This window comes from Orcinus orca, chromosome 2 (genome assembly GCF_937001465.1).
Source record: "Orcinus orca chromosome 2, mOrcOrc1.1, whole genome shotgun sequence".
NCBI lineage: Eukaryota > Metazoa > Chordata > Mammalia > Artiodactyla > Delphinidae > Orcinus > Orcinus orca.
Window position 1 is genome coordinate 101,087,546 of NC_064560.1, and position 20,409 is coordinate 101,107,954.

Here is a 20,409-nt window from a genome sequence, read left to right on the forward strand (position 1 = left end):
AATGACACGGGCTCTCTAACTATATAACAGAAAGGTAAGCTGTTGGATTCCAAATTACACGTGACCTTTACCATGACCTGTGCTACCAGAGAATTCTGTTCAAAGGTTCTAACTCAGTTTAAGATGAATGAGGGGACTTCCCTGTACTTTCTTTTCATACTTATACTTACCTGGCTGATGTTTACATATGACCCATAGGGTTGGTAGTTTCACTAAGCCCAGGATGGGTTCCTGGCAGTGTGGTTGGTGGCTCTGCCGATACGGCAGAAACTTTTTCTTCTTCCCTTCTCTTAAGGCAGGCTGCTTTGGGGTTAAGGTTCCTCTCTGAAATAGGGAAAAAATAATTTCATCATTAGAGACAGAAGTTATGAATCATGGACTCCTGGGTCTTAAACTGAACAAATGGCTGTTATTTTTTCTTTCTGTGGGGATTACCAATCTCTGTGTAATTCCATTCCCATAATGAATAACCTCAGAGGCAACAATGATATGCTTACATAAAACCTCAGCATTAACTGAGCCTTAAAACTTATACTTCTTTCTGACCATTTTGTGTCTTCTTCTTATGATTTAGTTTTCCAGGGTTTAACTTGATCTACATCAATATCTTAAAGCAGTTCTTTTACTGCTTCATCCAAACACTGTGGCAAATGCTGTTATTAGTCTACCGAATCTCCTCAGTGTCCTGTGAAGATGTGACACATTGAACTGTTATGAATGCTGACATTCTCTATGTGCTGGAGAGGTACATCTGTGCTTTATCTAGAATTCTACCAGTTCAGAAAATGATAAACTAAGAGACACCCTCAGCCATTCCTCTATAGGAAATGTGCCAACCCCTCCAGGAAGAGAGGTAGCCTGAGTATATCCTGCTTTTCTCCTTTGATTTACATGCAGAACGAGATGACTGAGATGTTCTTTCTACAGTTGGGGGTGTGATTGAGAGGGTTATAAAAACCTTTACTGCTTTGTATATGAGACAGCAGAGAAGACTGAATGGAACTTCTGATGTGGGCATTTTCAAAGGAGCTTAAAGTGTGGGATATTACCATATGAAATAAAGATAAAGAAAATCCACTGAACTTAAAACCCACTGAATGAAAATCTACTTAGGAACTACAGTTCCTGTTATAACTTCTTTAAATGAGTTTTAAGTACAAGATATCTAACCCATGACAGCTCCTGGTATAGTTTTTTGTTTCAGTTTATAACATACAGTATCAGTTAAAAGTTGTTACACTTATTTTTATAAACTGATTAAAAATGTGTTAATGAATATAATATAAAAAGACCACTTAACCTTAGCCTGTAATGAAAACAATATTTTGTATAAGTTGTAATTTTTTTTACATGTTAGATTTTCTTGAAATGATGGCCCAAGCTGAATGCAACATAGTAGAGCATTTTTTTTTAATGTATTTTCTTTTTCAGGGAAAGTAAAAACATATTTGAATGTGCATATTTCAAAACACATTTATAGTTCACTTCTGAGTTTAAAAAAAGTAGACAAAAGACTTTATTATGGTAAATTTACTGACTCTATTTTTACTCATACATGATGACAACATTCGTCATCAAAGTCCCTGCATTTAGGAAAAGACATGAAGCCTATACAACTCTGAGGAGGCAATGAAGAAAGGAAGGTACACTCTTACTTAATTTATCAGGATAACTAGTAGTAGAAATTGGCATGTCCATCATTATGTAAAAATATTAGGAGCTGCTTTTATTTTTTATTTTTTTTGGCTATACCACGTGTGGCATGTGGGATCTTAGTTCTCCAACCAGGGATCAAACCTGCGCCCCCTGCGCTGGAAGTGCGGAGTCTTAACCACTGGACCACCAGGGAAGTCCCAGGAGCTGCTTTCTTAACAAGGAATTGTGTACCTCTAACAAATAAGAGAAGTCTGACTTTCATTAGGTGTCATATCTCCTTTACTGTGTAGGCAATAGTCTCAAACAATGACCAGAGAGACTGGAAAGAGGGCACAAATTAACATGTGAAATCCAAAGAGGAGAAAGATTTCAACGTTTTCTAATTGAAACATTCTCACATTTCTCTTACAATGGAACATTGCTCTTATTTTACTAAGGCTCTAGGAGGCACGATCAGAATAGCTGGAAAGGACCAGAACCAAAAACTCAAGTTAGGCAGGATTTTGTAGACTCCTGCAATGAGTCAGACAACACTCAGGGCTGGAAGAACCAAGAGAATACTACAGTAAGCTCTACGAAATGTGAAGTAAGTGAGCTTTGATCCAAAAAAGCAAAAGCTAGTGCTGTTGCTTCATACTTCCTGGTCTGTGTGAGCAGGCCATGGCAAACATGTTAAGTAGCCAGGAAGGCCTGATACAGAGGTAAGAAGAAGTCAGACATTATGTGCGGAGCATAAGAAGCAACTGTCTTTCTTACATTTCTATTAAGGGTCTATTACCCTCTGGTATGTGGCTGAGGACTTGCCTCTCTATAATATCATCTTCTTAACATGTTTATAGCACAATATTTGGCTAATGCAACAGTCACTTCTTCAATATTATGATTAGGTAAATATTTGTTATTATATCTATGTGGACATACTTGCAAGTCAAGAATTTTGTATTGATTGTTTCCTTGTTCATAGGACTGTTTTTCCTGTAGTTAATAGTTGCTTTGCTTTTCATTTGTTAGTAATGACAATTCCCCCGCCCCCCGAAATGCTCTAATAGATCTAACAAATGCCTCTCAATATTTCTTCCTAAAATCTCAAACACATCATCATATTATCTATTAATTCCACCTTCCTTCCCTGTAAACCTTTCTTCCACAGCTAATAGTCTTCTATTTTCAATGCAAACTGGTTCTTTTCTAGGCCTAGTAGTTCTCGTTATGGGATTTTCTTTTGCTGTTCCCATGCGTTAGATCCTTTCTTTCCCAAATCCTATGCCTTTGTCTTTGTTGATTATGTCCTCATTTGGCCTAAGCATATGTTCCAGATGCTTCCTCAGAAAGTGTACATGGGAGGTAGAATTTTAAAGTCTTTGCATATCTGAACTATCTTTATCCTATCTTTACATTTTAATTAATAGTCTGGCTAGATATAGAATACTAGGTTGAAAGTGATTTTTCCCCAGAATTTTGAAGGTATTGTTCCACTGTCTCCTGGAATCCAGCACTACTTCTTCAGAACTCTGATGACATTTTGAATGTTGTTCCTTTGTCTCTGAGCTATTTAAATTTTGTCTCTAAAAGCTTTAGGATATTCCTTTTAACTTGGATGCTCTGAAATTTCATGATGATACACTTCAACTTGAAGTAATTATTAAAATCATTATTCTTTAAAAAAAATTAATTAGTTAATTTTTTGGCTGCATTGGGTCTTCATTGCTGTGCGTGGGCTTTCTCTAGTTGCGTTGAGCGGGGGCTACTCTTTGTTGCGGTGTGCTGGCTTCTCATTGCAGTGGCTTCTCTTGTTGTGGAGCACAAGGCTCTAGGCGTGCGGGCTTCAGCAGTTGTGGCACGTGGGCTCAGTAGTTGTGGCTTGTGGGCTCTAGAGTGCAGGCTCAGTAGTTGTGGCACACGGGCTTAGTTGCTCCGCGGCATGTGGGATCTTCCTGGACCAGGGCTCGAACCCGTGTCCCCTGCATTGGCAGGCGGATTCTTAACCACTGCTCCACCAGGGAAGTCCTAAAATCATTATTCTTAACACAAGATTAGAGTTTACCAATCTTGAGACATGTACTCTTTAGCACTGGTAAATTTCCTGTATTATTGCCATGATAATCCCCTTTGCTCTCTTCTGCTCTTACTCTACTAAACCTATTGGTCAGATGTTGGACTTCTAGATTGATCCCCCCTAATTTTAGTTCTTCTCTCCTATTTTTCATCTCTTTCTAGGAGACTTTTGTCAGTTTTATCAGCTAACCTCTACTATATTTTTTCTATCATATCATCTGAATTTCTTTTTCATGGCTTCTTTCTCTTTTATGCATACATTTTCTCTTATTAGAAGGCATTAATTTTATTTAAAAAAAAAGTTTCCCAATGCTTTTTGCATGTCTCTGTTTTCTTCTTTCTTTTTTGTTTGGTTTGATCTCAATTTCTCTTTTTCATGGTGGTTTTTCTTAAATCTTTGGCTGTCCTTTAATATTAGAAGTAAGACATCAACTGGTGGGCTTTATTACTCTATGGTAATCCAAAAGTGAGAAATTATTACTCAGGAATTCCTAAATCTGGAGGTCTTTTCTCTAGAGTATTTTAATTTCTTTAGAAAAGAATTATCCCATTTCCTTGAGGATAGAATTAATATACTTTGTTGCCAGCATTAGGAAAACAAAGCAGGACACAGGGCTGCAGGTCTCACTGTTCAGCTTCATACTTCACTCATTCTCTGCTCCTCTTGGTGTTTCAGATTTGCAGCCTTTCAGATTTCACTTTTTGCTAAAAATAATCCTCCTGGCTTCTATGGTCGAAGGGAAAAGAGGGCAGAAGCAATATGAAGTACAGAGGAGACTTAGGGATCCAACTTTCCATAGCAAACCTCCAATGAATCTTTCTGTTTTCAGGTCTGATGCCTGACTTCTGCTTTTTCCAATAGTTAATACCTCCAAAGTCCAGAGGCTTTCAGGGGATAGGGGCCCTGTAAGGCAAAATGTTCTGCTTCTTGCTGGTATTCCTCTCTGTTCCATTTAATTTCTGCTGTCTAAGTAAGTCAGTTACCACTTCTCTATCTACTTTTGCTCTCTTGTTTGTTATTATCTTCTCTCCCCTCTATCCTTGTGGGTTAATGCCATTTTTATTCATTTCAGTGGAGATTTAGGAAGGAGTGGTGTATTATCAATGAATATGCTAAGACTATGTTTGACCATCTCATTGCAACTGAATTAAATGTACTGAGGGTAGGGTCTGGAAATTTGTTTGGGAAAAGGAAAAGCCTCAGGTGATTCTGAGACCAGCCAGATTTGAGAACCGCTGTCCTAGCTTATTTATCTTTGAACTAACTAAGAGACCAGTAAACTAAAATCCTAATAGTTCTATTGTCCCTAAATTATCACCAGAAGACAAATGAGTTTATCGAACTGACCTGTGAAAAGAGTTTGAGGAGGAAGTGTTTGATCACTAACTTAATCTTTAGTAAAGCTGAGAGGACAAACTTGAAGATAATATGTGAAATCTGCTGAGGATTAGTAAAACTGTAATGGTAAAATTACAGTTACGATAATAGAAAGGCTTAAATTGGCAATGACAGAGGCCATATGGGATTTGATATGTGGAGCACCAAGGCACAAAAATGCTCTGGCAAAATCTGAGGCTTGGAAGGGAAGCCACTTCTTGCTTTTCTCAAGGACTCACTGCTAGACCCAGGTCTGGTTGCCCTCCTGGTATATCCACTTGTCTAGGGATGACAGGTTGTGGACAGCTAGACATGGTCTTGGAACACTACCCCAAACCAAAGGGGGTGGCCAGAGAGCCCAGAGGATGTCCAAAGTAGGTCATGTAAACAAAATGTATGTCTTTATAGAAATTGTTGGGCCCAGGGGCTGCTGCGTAGGGCCCCTGCAGGGATGAAGAGGCTTTCAAAGGTGGACAGGTTACCAAAATAACTCAAAACTACTGGAGATCAAGTGCAGGGAAGGAGAGCGGTTATACCAAACTCTGAAGGTGCTGCTATAGACAAGGCACAGGTATTATGGGCTACACGAAGGGTTCGAAACTCTGTTAGATAGCCAGCCTTTCAAGGAGTCTTACATGGATCCCACGGCTTTTACATTAAGCTGTAAAATAAAGGCTCTGGGCTTTGAAGCCCAGAGTTTGAGGGTGCGAAGAAGGCAGGCTTTTATGAATATTAAAGCAGTCCCTAATGAAGTTACAGTTCAGTGTATTTAAGTTTTGTTCATTCTGATCAGTCAATGGCTCCTTATACAGAGCTTTCCAGAATAGTGTGAAAAAGTCAGTACCCATAACAATGATCAGAAAGTTAGTAGGCAGCTGGATAAGCCTAGATGTTAGATCCTCTTTCAGACTCAGCTTTTCTATTCTAGGTGCTTGCATGGAATCATGACAAGATGAAATCTTACAAATGAATGAATAAGATCCACCCAGGCATGATGGACTTTATAACTTTTTTTCAAACAGAGGTATTTCTCATTTTTGATGGCTTGGATTTGAGAGTAGGTACCTCTGATCTTAAAAAAAAGATTTTTAAGAACACAAATGACTTTATTCTAGCTCTAATGAACTGTGGGAAGGAAAGGTGCTGTACAAGAGTAAGTTCTGGCACCACTGTTGTCCCGACAGTAAAACTTTCACAGTGCTCATGGAGGCAACAGTCTTGACAACAAAAGGCTGGGTAGCGTCAGGGTAGAAAATATATTGGGCTGCTGAGGAGCAGGATGAATATACTTGGCCACTGAATGTCAGACATAATTGAACAAAAACATTTCGTAAAGTGACAGGAGATAGTGAAAGCTCAAGGGACAAATGCTCCTGCCACAGATGAGTGGCAACTATCAGAATGTCTTTATGAATACCACAAGGGAGTCTATAACTTTTTTAAAAAAATATATTTTATTATTATTAAAAATTTTTTTTTGGCCACGCCACATGGCATGCAGGATCTTAGTTCCCTGATCAGGGATCGAACCTGTGCCATCTGCAGTGGAAGCGCCGAGTCTTAACCACTAGACTGCCAGGGAAGTCCCAAGTCTGTAACTTCTTGATCAGGTTTCATTAACATTTACGCTTTACAGGTACTTCAAGGGCTTTAAGACAGCAGGAGCAGTATCTGGTTTTAGTGGTAAGTGTTTTATCTATTCATCATTTTTATTCATTAAAAACATTGGAGGGAAATGAATAGATGAATTAATTACTAGTGTTATGTTTTTCTGAAAATGTGTTCAAGTTCTCTAACTCTGGTTTCCTTAGAAAGAGTATTCTTTCTATGATCAGTGCTAAGGGTCCTTGTCACAGTTGTCAAGCATCTGTCCACTCATACTCTTTTTTTCTTTTCCAACTTTCTTTAAATAAAATATTATATAAATACCCAATAAATAAGGAAGACAAAGTTGCTCTCAATGAAGGGAGGTTAGAGATGGGGTCTGGAATCAAAGGCCACATCTATAAATTCTTTGCAAAAAGGCTTAGGATGAGGCATTCGTAACTTTGAATAAGAAGATATATAAGTATATTCAAAAAAGCAAGCTTGATGATAGAACCTCTCAAGGGCTAGAAGCCTGTATTAATTGATAACCCAGGGTCTAGAACACAGCTGACTGGGACAGAGGAGGTGTACAATAAACACTTTGTTCAAAAAATGAAGTTTCAAAGCTTCTTCAAGTTTCCATCAAGGGAGTTCCCTGGCGGCCTAATGATTAGGGTTCCAGGCTTTCACTGCCATGGCCCAGGTTCAATTGCTGGCTGGGGAACTGAGATCTCACAACCTGCACTGTGTGGCCAAAAAAAAAAAAAAAAAAAAGATTCCATCAAAATAAAACAGTTGGGAGAGCTGTCTCAGTCAGCAGTGGATAAGTCTGTATGAACCACACTTTTGTCCTTAGGGACACACAGGCATGCCAGTGCATATTAACCCAAGAACCTCATGGCATTCCTTATCAGGAATCAACAAAGAAACTCTGACACCTTATTGACATGGGTATAAACAACATCCATAGGGGGCAAAGCCAGGAGGGGCCATGACCAGGCATTCTATTAACCATCAGGGCCTCACAGATGCCCCGGGTAAAGCAGGCAAGAAACTGACTACGGAGAAGTAGGGAAGACAGGAAGGAGCAGGTTGGAGGACAGGTGTAGGCAGGTAAATACAAGAGCGTGGGAGACCAGAGTCAACGAGAGGCACAAAGCACTAATGCTGAGCAGGAGGCTGGCTGTTCACTGCATTGTTTCATAGGGTTACTCTCTACTGGTTTCTGGGAAGCACTGAGCCTACAGATATTGACCTATATAATGAGACAGAGGCGAGAGAATAATAGAGAAAAACCTGATACGGATGATGTGGTGGCGGAAGTACTAGGAGCACCTACAAACAACCTGACCAAGCAGAAAAGCAAGTGGACACAGAAATGTCTACTCACTGGAAGCAGAACAGTTACATATCTCTGCTGAACCTACTTACCTCTGACTTGCTGTTCTAGACTAAGGATGACTGCCACGGCCTGATGAAGAATAAGGAGTTTTGTCTGGGGTTTTTCACTCTTTAAATGAAGCTGACACATTCGACCAAGCTCTTTGAATGCCTCATTAATATCGCGCACACGCAAGCGTTCTCTGGCATTGTTGGCCATCCGCCTTTCCTTCTCCCTTTCTATCTTCTGTTCTGGGTTCAAATCCTCATCTTCATTAGTACTGCTGGAAGGCAAAGTAACAACAATGTCTATTAGGTTCGCTGTAAAGTAAGATATGCTTATTGTACAAAATTAAAAATTATAAAAATAAAAATGACCTATAAATTTTACCAAATGGTAGTAATAGCTACACTTAACATTATTGTATATTTCTTTCCAGTCCTTCCTCAATGCAAATATATAGTTATATAGTTGAAATTATACCACATACATTTAAAAAAAAATAAATTTATTTATTTATTTTTGGCTGTGTTGGGTCTTCATTGCTGCGCGCGGGCTTTCTCTAGTTGCGGCAAGTGGGGGCTACTCTTCGTTGCGGTGTGCAGGCTTCTCATTGTCGTGGCTTCTCTTGTTGTGAAGCATGGGCTCTAGGTGTGTGGGCTTCAGTAGTTGTGGCACACGGGCTCAGTAGTTGTGGCTCGTGGGCTCTAGAGTGCAGGCTCAGTAGTTGTGGCACACGGGCTTAGCTGCTCTGCTGCATGTGGGATCTTCCCGGACCAGGGCTTGAACCCATGTCCTCTGCATTGGCAGGCAGATTCTTAACCACTGCGCCACCAGGGAAGTCCCCCACGTACATTTCTAAATGCATTTTCATTGCACATTACAGCATAAAGACTTCTCCACACTATTAGTGAAACTCTTCATAAACATAATTTGAATGACCACATATTATAGCACCCTGCTCTTCTAGATGTGATCAGCAGCATCAGCATCGCTGCTTAAAAACTTTACTTTTTACATTACTGTAAAAACAGTGTTACATTACCGTTAGAAACAGAATCTCAGGTTCTGCTACAAACCTACTGAATCAGAAGCTGCATTTTAACAAGATTCATATGTACATTAAGGTTTGAGAAACACTGTACTATTATAGTAATGTATTACAGTTTGCTTATGTTCTTAAATATATTCTGGCAGTCCCCTGGTGAGGAGGAGGAAGAAAAGCTTAAGATGTGGAATGAGAGAAGTATCTCAGAAAATGACTATACTTTTTGTTCTGGAAGAAATATCATCATCGGTGGTGATGATTTTAAAACATGGGTGAACTGGAACAACTTTTTTGAAGGACAAATTGGCAAAATGAATCCAAAGCCTTAAAATGTTCATTATCTCTTGATCAGCAATTCCAACTTTAGAAATTCATCCAAAGGGTATAATTAGAGATGTTCATAGAAATTTAGGTAAAGAAGTTGATCACAGAATTATTTACTTCAGAACAAATGGGAGTCCAATATTAGGAGATGGGTTAAATAAATCACAGTACATCCAGATAATGGTCTACTATGTACCCTCTAAAAATCAAGCTGTAGATTATGCTAGGTAAAAGATGCCAAACACAAAAGACTACATATTGTATGATTCCATTTACAGGAACTTCTAGAAAAGACAAAAGTATGGTAACAGAAAGCAGATCAACGTTTGCCAGAAGATGGGAGAAGAGGACTGGTTATAAATTGGCATGAGGAAACTTTTTAGGGTGGCAGAAATATTCTACATTATTAATGTATATAACTGTATACATATGTCAAAGGACCAAAACTGTACACTTAAAATTGGTGTATTTTATTATATTTGAATTAAACCTCAATAAAGCTGCCTAAAAACAGAAACAACAAGAAAAAAACATGTTGGAGAAAACACAGATAGATGGAAAGGTTTAAAATACACTGTTAAACTAAAAAAGTTGAAATTATAAAACTTTTATCCAGTTTATCTCCAATTTAAACTGTATTTGTGGAAAAAGATATTCCTTGAAAAGTAAACTGTAGTTAATTCTGGGTAGCGGAGTTTCTTGTGATTTTTGTGTGTGCTTTTCTGTAATTTTCAAATTTCTGTAATGAAAACAGACTAATTAATCAGAAAAGAATATCTGAGAAAAATGCTTTGGAATAACTTCTAGAAAATTCTATTTATATTTCAGAAATAAATTACTGAGCAGGGCCTCTTAGAACCTGGAAAAAAATGTGCACAAAGAATTGGTGCTTCACCTCTAATACCTTGAGTACTCTAATAAAGAACAAGTAGAGGGGGCTTCCCTGGTGGCGCAGTGGTTGAGAGTCCGCCTGCTGATGCAGGGGACACGGGTTCGTGCCCCGGTCCGGGAAGATCCCACATGTTGCGGAGTGGCTAGGCCCGTGAGCCATGGCCGCTGAGCCTGCGCTTCCGGAGGCTGTGCTCCGCACCGGGAGAGCCCACAACAGTGAGAGGCCCGTGTACCGCAAAACAAACAAACAAAGAAAAAAAAAAAAAACAAGTAGAGGGACTTCCCTGTCCAGTGGTAAAGAATCCGCCTTTCAATGCAAGGGATGTGGGTTCGATCCCTGGTGAGGGAACTAAGATTCCCACATGCCACAGGGCAACTAAGCCCACACACCACAACTACAGAGCCCACACGCTCTGAAGCCTGCTCTGACCAAAACTAGAGAGAGAAAACCCGCACACCATGAGTAGAGAGATGCCCGTGTGCCGCAACAAAAGATCCCGCATGCCGCAACTAAGACAGGATGCACCCCAAAATAACTAAAATAAATAAATAATAAATCTTAAAAAAAACACATTTTTACTAGCCAATTGTCAAGGACAACAGATTTTTACTAGCCAATTGTCAAGAATTTCATAAAAGTATTCTTTTGATAATAGAGAATCACTAGCTCTTTGACTTCAAAGAAACCTTTACAGATCATCTAGCCCAAAGGTTTCCAAAGGTGGCCACTCACTAGAATCTTCAAGAGCACTTATAAAATATAGCTTTCAAAGGTCCCACTGCCAGAGATGCTGATACAGGGAGCTCGGGTTCAGGGGCCAGGCACCTATATTTCTAAAATGTTTCAGGAGTCTGTGCAGCAGGGTTGAGAACCACTGTAAGATCAGTAACCTCCCTAGGATTACAAGGCTAATGAGTGGCAGGGTAGTGACAAGAATCCAGGTTAGTGCTTCATGGAAGAAATCAAGAGCACATATCTAAAATTATTATCATAAGTTATCACAGTACCTTTACTGATGTTTACTGCATGTGAGACAGTGTGAAAAGGGCTTTATATGCATAATTTTCAGTTTATTCCCACAAGAATCCTAAACAGAAAGTCTCCTGTTAAGATAGAACCAAACCTCAGAGAGCTTAATAACTTGCCAAGGTTACTTGGCAAAATGTGATGAAGCCATGATTCAAACCAAGGTTAGCCTTATTTTGTCCAAAGGCTGTGTTTTAAATTTACTATTATTAACTACTAAGTATTGTTATTATTAACCCATTATACTGCCTTCTCAATATCTGATGACCTATAACAGTGCTCAGCAAACTGGCCCATAAGCCAGCTACCTGTTTTTGTAAATAAAATTTTATTGGAAGAGCCACACCCACCTGTTTATGTACTGTCTTTGGCTGCTTTCATGATGCAGTGGCAATGTTCAACAGTTGCAACAGAGACTGTATGACCCACAAAGACTAAAATATTTACTATCTGGCCCTTTACACACGAAGTTTGCTGACCTATATAATGAAAGGATGAATGATGAGGAGAGATGCAAATTATTTCCCTTAAAGTTCTATTTGAATAATGAAACTATGAAAGAATTAAGATTCCTCAAAGGAGTGGACTCTGGATTCCCTGACTCAATTTTTATTTCTTCATGCCCTTGCACAACTGAGTACAATGCATATTAAAATGATAGTATTAGGACCTTAAGATTTAATTTTCCTCAAGAGAAATGTCAACTACTGAAAATAGTGAGAATGTCAAATGAAAAAGGACAACTTTTAAGTATGAGACTGACAGAAAGGACTATCCTGGTTCTTTTAGTTTGTAATTTCCTTTGTACCATAATTTAATACAAAGAACAATGTTTTAAATATAAATATCTATACGTGATATATACATACTACTGATAAATGGATATATACCAAGAAATAGGATGTACCACGAATATATCAAATTACCTACTTTTAATGTAGAACTAGAAGAAAAATCTGATGGAAGAATCTGGAAATAATTTGAAACTAATGTATTATGTGTCAATATCCATATTTCAAAGCAAAGTCAAGTCCAGTTTCTAGAAAACCTTCCCCGACAACATCAACGCACGTGGAGTACTTCCTTTTCCATACTCTTTTCAAAGTATTGTTTAAAACGTAAGTTGCAAATATCTTCTATAAAGAGCCAGAAAGTAAATATTTTCGGCTTTGTGGGTCATCCAACCTATGTTGCAACTACACAAATCTGCCACTGCACTGTGAGAGCAGCCACAGACAATATGTAGATGAATGGGGTGTAGTGGTGTTCCAAAAAAACTTTATTTATAAAAACAGGCAATGAACTAGATATGGCCCATGGGCCATAGCTTGCCAGCCCCTGGTTTAAATCATACAAGAGTCTTACCATATACTTAGCCTTAAAATAATGTATTTGAATATTTACTGATGGGTTATATCTAAATACCTACACTTGTACAATTTAACTTGTTTTAGCTATTTTGTTCTCTAGCTGTCTTACAGACTATAAGCATTGATGGGAGAGAAGTAATTCTTTTTTATATGTAGACCCTAAAATATTGTGGGAAACATGGAAAACATAAACTTAGAGTCAGCTTCATACACCTCCCTTTTATGGATGCTATGAGGATTAAATGAGACAACACATAAAAGTCCCAACACAGTATCTAGAACACAGCTGACACTTAAATGCATGATACACTTCAATTTTCCAAGTATCTTCACCCATGGCAAATGAGTGAAATTTAACACCTGGATGCTAACAAATACCTTGTTCTGCCTCTAGATGAAACTTTGATATCTTTTTGGGAGGATTCATCATCTGATTTCATGTCATCTGATGAAGGAGGTTCATGAAGGTTTTCATCTTTCTCTTTGTTTTCAGTCTTGATTTCTGTTGGAACAACAGTTCCAGACTGACTTTGCAAGCCACCTAACAAAGAGGCAAAGAAACAGGATAAATGTCCAGACTCATTTATGAATTAGAATTAAGACAGTAAAAAGCTTTCTTGATGGTAAATATCCTTAGTTGTTATAGAGCTACTATAGAAATCTGAAGATGTAAAAAAGTAAACTATTCAGAGCTGGAAAAAGCACGTCCACAAACCTTAGAAAAAATTGCTTTTTAAAGCACCTGTATTTAAAAAAAAACAAGCCTGACCCTGATGGTGAGTCCAATGCTCATTTTCAGGCACATTTAACAATCAAACAAGGTAGGAGAAACATGATGCATTTTAAAAACTTCTAAGATGCTGTCAAGTTAAACGAAATAAGCTTTAACATTTTCCTGGACAAACACAATAAAACAGGCATCATGGTTAAATACAACTGGGAAAACTTTATCTTGGTGGTCTTAATACCACCTATATATTTGTACTTATTTATAAGGTCTGTTATAACATTGACAACAATTTGCTTTTTATAAGAATTGTCTGTCTCCCCAATTAAATTATAATCTTCTAAACAACAGCTACTATCACTCAGAGCTCTAAACATACTCAGAAATGTCTTTCTCAATTCCTCTAGGGACAATGAAGACTCAGCCACGAGGGGAAGTGATTTAGAAAGAGACAGGACAGGGACTTCCCTGGCAGTCCAGTGGTTAAGACTCTGCACTTCTACTGAAGGGGGTGCGGGTTCAATCCCTGGTCAGGGAACTAAGATCCCACATGCCACACGGTGCAGCCAAAAAAGAAAAAAAAAAAAAAAAAGAAAGAGGACAGATGCAGGAGCTGGTAAGAAGATGACCAGTAAACACTGAACAACGGTTTGCACAGGGTTCCATACATCAATAAATATCTGTAACTGGCCCAGCTAAATGGACCAATTGGAACCCTAAATATTGACCCTGTATATTCACGCAGTAGTACTACTACTATTTGGAATTCTACCACCTAAGAGGACTTTTTTTTTTTTTTCTGTACGTGGGCCTCTCACTGTTGTGGCCTCTCCCGCCGCGGAGCACAGGCTCCGGATGCGCAGGCTCAGGGGCCATGGCCCACGGGCCCAGCCGCTCCGCGGCACGTGGGATCCTCCCAGACTGGGGCACGAACCCGCGTCCCCCGCATCGGCAGGCGGACCCCAACCACTGCGCCACCAGGGAAGCCCCTAAGATGACTTTTGATTCACAGATGTCAATCTGACTGTGAAGAAGGTGACAGTACTCCAAAATGATACCTCTGTATGCACTACTGCTGTAAATGAATTATATAGTTACCTCTATAATTTTCTTGTGTTTTATGGTTCAAGTCTGTGCTTGAAGCAGTGACCGTACTAGACAGGACTGAATGATTGCCATTGAGACTGACAGAGTCTTCTCGATGAGTTCCGACCTAAAGTTAAAAAAAATAAATAAAAATGTTCATGGTGCAGTAACTGTTCAAATTCTTTCACTGGGTTTAATAGAGAAAACAGCTATCACGCATCTAAATTTAGCAACATTTTTTGGATGCCACTTTTCTGGTTTTTGGATTGTAAAAGACTCGACAGTAGTACTGTTTCTGAATAAAAATATTAAAAAAAATTCCAGCTTTCAAATTTTATATCCCACAGAGGGTTGCTGTGAGAAGCAAATGAGCTAATAGACAAAAAGCACTCTATAATCCATACAGCACTACATATTATAGCCTCTATTGTGTATCAATCAATCTAAAAACCTATTCCATATACTATCTAAAAATGTTAAAGTATCCATGAATTTGCATTTAGCAAAATACTGCTTTGTTCCAAGTAATATTATTTATCTATACTTTAGCATATCCTTTTCTTACACACAGTGTCTTGTTTTTTCTTCCTCTAATTGCTTCTCCTCAAAAATTTTAAGAGCAGCAAAAGCAATACAAAATTAAAATAACTTAAAATAAAAGTTCTACATTGCCAGGCAACAAAAATGCCATACATTTTTATTCTCAGTTTTAATCAGATTTAGACAAGTCACAGTTAACTTGAACTGAGAAGGCATGCAAACACTACCAAGTGTTTTTAGCTACTGCAGTATTTTTAGAAAAACTGGTTACAAATGAACCAGTTTTTTTTTTATTAGAACAACAGCAGATGTGGCAATTAGAAGATTAATCCTTTAATTAAATAGGTTTATTGCCTGGAGTTATACATGAGAACCACTGTTTTTCAACAAATCCTTCAATCCCAGTAAAATGCCATGCTTTGAATCCCTCTTGAGTAATTAATATAGCTTTTATCTTTCATGACTTTGTATGGATTTTACCCTAAGAGGTATAAATACCCCTATGCAAGTTTATCCTTTGGTTTCCTGTGAGCCAAACAAAAGAAACCAAAGCAAAGTTTCAGGCAATGCAGGCTATTGGTAGTGGATCTGATTAGAACATACCAGGTCTTCCACCCAACTTTTTAAGAAATGTCTGACCTCTACCTTTATTCTTATCTTTAATGTAGTTTTGAAAAACCCATTCAATGTATTCCATAGATACTTTTTAAATTATCTGAGGATTAGTCATTGCTGAGAATTAGCTGTGTCACTACTCCCCTGGATGATCAAGCATTGACCATACCCTTTTTCTAAACCACACAATTTCATCATGCATTAGAATCATAAAATCTTAAAGCTGGGAAGGGACCACAGAAATCAAGACAGCCTTCTATTCCATTACCATTTTGGAAATTTTCCCTTAGACCCTTAACCTTTACTTCTGCCCTGAACCGCAACCCGCCCCCAGTAAAAAATCTTGAGAAAAATCTGAAGAACTGAATCTAACACCAAGTGAAGAAGTGGACTATGAAAATTACATTCGAGAGAGGAAATTATTTTATTTTTTTGCGGTACGCGGGCCTCTCACTGTTGTGGCCTCTCCCGTTGCGGAGCACAGGCTCCGGACGCGCAGGCTCAGCGGCCATGGCTCACGGGCCCAGCCGCTCCGCGGCATGTGGGATCTTCCCAGACCGGGGCACGAACCCATGTCCTCTGCATCGGCAGGCGGACTCTCAACCACTGCGCCACCAGGGAAGCCCGAGAGAGGAAATTATTATTATTTTTTTATTTTTATTTTTTGCAGTATGTGGGCCTCTCACTGTTGTGGCCTCTCCCGTTGCGGAGCACAGGCTCCGGACGCGCAGGCTCAGCGGCCATGGCTCACGTGCCCAGCCGCTCCGCGGCATGTGGGATCTTCCCGGACCAGGGCACGAACCCGTGTCCCCTGCATCGGCAGGTGGACTCTCAACCACTGCACCACCAGGGAAGCCCGAGAGAGAAAATTGTTTTTAAAATAGTTTATGATATCCTATCTCTAGGGAATCCTGGTCATGTTTATTCATAACACATAGGGTGCTTTCTTGCTAGCTATGAACTACTCAATGATCTAATGATCTGAGAGGAAAGTCAGTTCAAAAATTGCATTTTATAAAAATAGATAGGGTAAAATACAACAAATAGTTACAAATTCTTTGGGACCTTAGGAGTCTAGGCCTATTTTAAAGATAATATATTACTAGAATAATTTTGACTGGCTGAGGAAATCACTGCAGGATAAAGTAAAAGCTAAGAGTTTTTTTTCTTTTTTGTAAGAAGATGTTGGGGGTAGGAGTTTATTAATTTATTTTTGCTGTGTTGGGTCTTCGTTTCTGTGCGAGGGCTTTCTCTAGTTGTGGCAAGCGGGGGCCACTCTTCATCGCGGTGCGCAGGCCTCTCACTATCGCGGCCTCTCTTTTTGCGGAGCACAGGATCCAGACGCACAGGCTCAGTAGTTGTGGCTCATGGGCCTAGTTGCTCCGCGGCATGTGGGATCCTCCCAGACCAGGGCTCGAACCCGTGTCCCCTGCATTAACAGGCAGATTCTCAACCACTGCGCCACTAGGGAAGCCCCAAAGCTAAGATTTTTATGTCTGTGTTTATAATGTGGACTTAAAACTTCCCACGATGTTTGGTAATATATGCCAATTTTGCTCTTATCTAGTATTTTGAGCTATCACACCAAGTAAATGAAAAATAAATAGCCTTTTAAAATTTAAACTTTTTTTTTTTAAAAAAAATAAAATTTATTTATTTATTTATTGGCTGCTTTGGGTCTTCGTTACTGTGTGCGGGCTTTCTCTAGTTGGGGTGAGCGGGAGCTACTCTTCGTTGCGGTGTGCGGGCTTCTTATTGTCGTGGCTTCTCTTGCTGTGGAGCACGGGCTCTAGGCACGTAGGCTTCAGTAGCTGTGGCACGTGGGCTCAGTAGTTGTGGATTGCGGGCTCTAGAGCGCAGGCTCAGTAGTTGTGGCACACGGGCTTAGTTGTTCCGTGGCATGTGGGATCCTCCTGGGCCAGGGCTCGAACCTGTGTCCCCTGCATTGGCAGGCAGGTTCTTAACCACTGCACCACCAGGGAAGCCCTAAAATTTAAACTTTTAAACATACGTTTATTTACTATATATTGTACCTCTGAAACCCATTTTATAGCTCTGTCAGATAATACTGTTGAACAGTAACAAACTGAATTTCACTCATTTGATTGATAAGTGATGATGCATCTGTGAAATTCTTATTCTTTTATTTCATGAGTATAAATAATTCTTTGATTTTTCTGAATCTCGACTAATAAAAATGTTCTATCACCTCTTTTCTGATGAAAGGCTTGGCAGACAAAGGATCATTATCTAAACAATAGATCTTAAGGATTTTGCTTTTCCCTGAAGGAAAATCAGAAAGGTTGCTCAATTTGTTTTGCGATATAAAATGTCAGTGAATATCTTTGTCTTTATAGAATACTACAAACTAAGTATTTTCTCACACCAACCTTGAACAAAATTAAGCCTTTTAAAAATGGCATCAGACTAGCAAAAAGTTTCAAGTCTGGAGTTTTTCATGTTAATGAAGTTAGCAGGAACTTTTTCTTTGTAACTTGATTCCCCTTGCAAATGGCCCTCATATATTTTCTGGAGAATTTGATGTTCACAGTTCTTATAGTTTTCTTTAACCCTTGCTCACCCTGGCTCCCATGTCCTTCCTTTAATCTGAAGTTACCCATTCAAATGGCTCTGTCCACACACGTAACAGGTGTATAAACAGTTCTTTGTCTGAGCTCAGAGCCTGTGAGGCCAGCCAGATAGGACCTTGTTTAATTGTTCATCTCGTTAGCATACAGCTGACAGAATGCTTCTATTGGGGGACTAGCAGGGGAAGGAAAACCCCTAGGCCTGCTATGCTCTAAATTTCAATTATGAAGAGCTCTGTTTCAGAATAAACGGCCCATTCCATTAAATGACATCATCTTGCATTCTGAATCTTTACAATCTACCTATGGCCTTACTTTTGTGGGAGCATCCAACAAGGGACTTGTTTTCATTTAACTTGGCCAATGGCTTCAACACCCACAATGGAAAAATGTTAAATCTAATTAGTTGATGAATAAGAGGTCTTGTGAATTAAGGGATAGACTGAAAACTACTCAGTATGAACTCCTCGCTGATTTTGAATTCTATTCTAATAATTTGTTCAATTTGTACTATTCACTGAGTACTAATGATTTAAATTAATCACTATTAATCTACAGACTGAATAAAGGATCTTTATGTACTGTAAATATTTTGTTTTACCCAAAGAGGGTTTTATGCTAAAACTTGGAAGAATTCCAGTTGTTATGATTCCTTTTGAATAATATTTCCATAAATATATAATCTGTATGGATTTCAGGCTTAAAAAAACTTGACAGTTAAACAATTTTGAGTTAAAAAAATTGTATCAAAACCCTTTAAAAGCACTATAATGTGGTTTTAACAAAATTTTAAAAAATTTAAGTTGCCCATTTGGGAAAAAAATTGGTTAGAAAAAGTAAAATACAGTTAAAAAATAAACTCCTTCAGTTTAGCGGAAACCTACACATACCATTTCTACTGTATACAAACCTATACTAACAAAATTACTGTCTAAATATAAGGTTAAAATGATTCCAAATTTACTCTGATAAAGCGACAAAAAGTGCTAAAATTTTGAATAAAATATTACTCTATTTGCCTGTTAGTCTTTAATAAATGAATCTTAAATCTTTTAGAACTAGGAAAAATATAGTTTCTCTAACTGCTTTAGGATTTAGAAAACAGACATGATTTATATTTTAAATCATTATATAAGGTCGCTTTAAGTTCTACAAGTGAACATTATTTGCTCTCATACAAGACACACATCTCCAACCATAGCTTAAACAACAAAAAACCCAAGCAATCCCCCCCGCTCACCCCCCCACAAAAGACATGCCTGAGTTAAATTTCCTCAGGACTTGTAACAAAGAAATCAAAAGACCTCCTGGATGTAATTTTATCCTGTATCATAAATGAGAAACTTTTAAAGATTTGCATCAGCCTTCCATTAACACAAAAGCTTCTAATCTAACTTAGTTTGAAGTTGAAATCACTGTCTGAACAATAACTGAGCACTTTGTGTTAAGGATAAAAGTGCTATTACAGAGCTATCTCACCAGGCCTCGGTATTTTAGATATTACAGCCATAAACTGATGTGATGTACAATAACTTTATATTGCTGAAACCTCTTTGTAATGCCTAAATGAAATTAATGAGTCTCATTCCTTTTCAGTTTTCCATTTAATAACATTATTTTTTTGCTGTCAGCAGTTTATTCCGAGTTTATTCTTACATTAAATAAATGGGAGCAAAACTATAGTCTGTCCAATGCTGACATTTCAATAGTTTTAAAAATCCTGATTTTGTGTTTTAAAATTTAAATGATACATCAATCACATCCTAATAATAGTGTCTGATAAAGCCTTAAGTTTTAATTTGCATTAAGAAAATATGGAGAACTATCCAAAATATTGAAAGGGAGTAGGAAATTAAGTAAATGAAAATGTTAACCCTATTCAAAAGTAAGAGCAAATGCTAAAACTAGGGCAGGCTGGCTACACTAATTATATGAGAAGGAGTAGTAATTACCCACTTCCTAGTCTCTTTTTCTGATATAATAATCTTCAGGAAATCTAATTTTTTTTTTTGCGGTACGCGGGCTTCTCACTGTTGTGGCCTTTCCCATTGTGGAGCACAGGCTCTGGACGTGCAGGCTCAGTGGCCATGGCTCACGGGCCTAGCCACTCTACAGCATGGGGGATCCTCCCGGACC

At 38.5% G+C, this 20,409-nt stretch overlaps 1 protein-coding gene across 17 annotated transcripts in view; it reads right to left on the minus strand.

Moving 5' to 3' along the window:
• TCF12 (transcription factor 12) overlaps positions 1-20,409 on the minus strand; it is a 391,021-nt gene that overhangs the window by 5,109 nt on the left and 365,503 nt on the right. For 12 of the 17 annotated variants that reach the window (XM_033436994.2, XM_033436999.2, XM_033436992.2 and 9 more), the window contains 4 exons: positions 14,543-14,657; positions 13,096-13,258; positions 8,108-8,340; positions 171-324 (listed from right to left, as the gene is read on the minus strand). In XM_033436994.2, the coding sequence (XP_033292885.1) occupies positions 182-324; positions 8,108-8,340; positions 13,096-13,258; positions 14,543-14,657 (654 nt within the window). In that variant the 3' untranslated portion in view covers positions 171-181. The remainder of the gene's footprint in view (positions 1-170; positions 325-8,107; positions 8,341-13,095; positions 13,259-14,542; positions 14,658-20,409) is intronic. The other 5 variants (XM_033436993.2, XM_033436997.2, XM_033436996.2 and 2 more) reach the window with 1 other exon arrangement.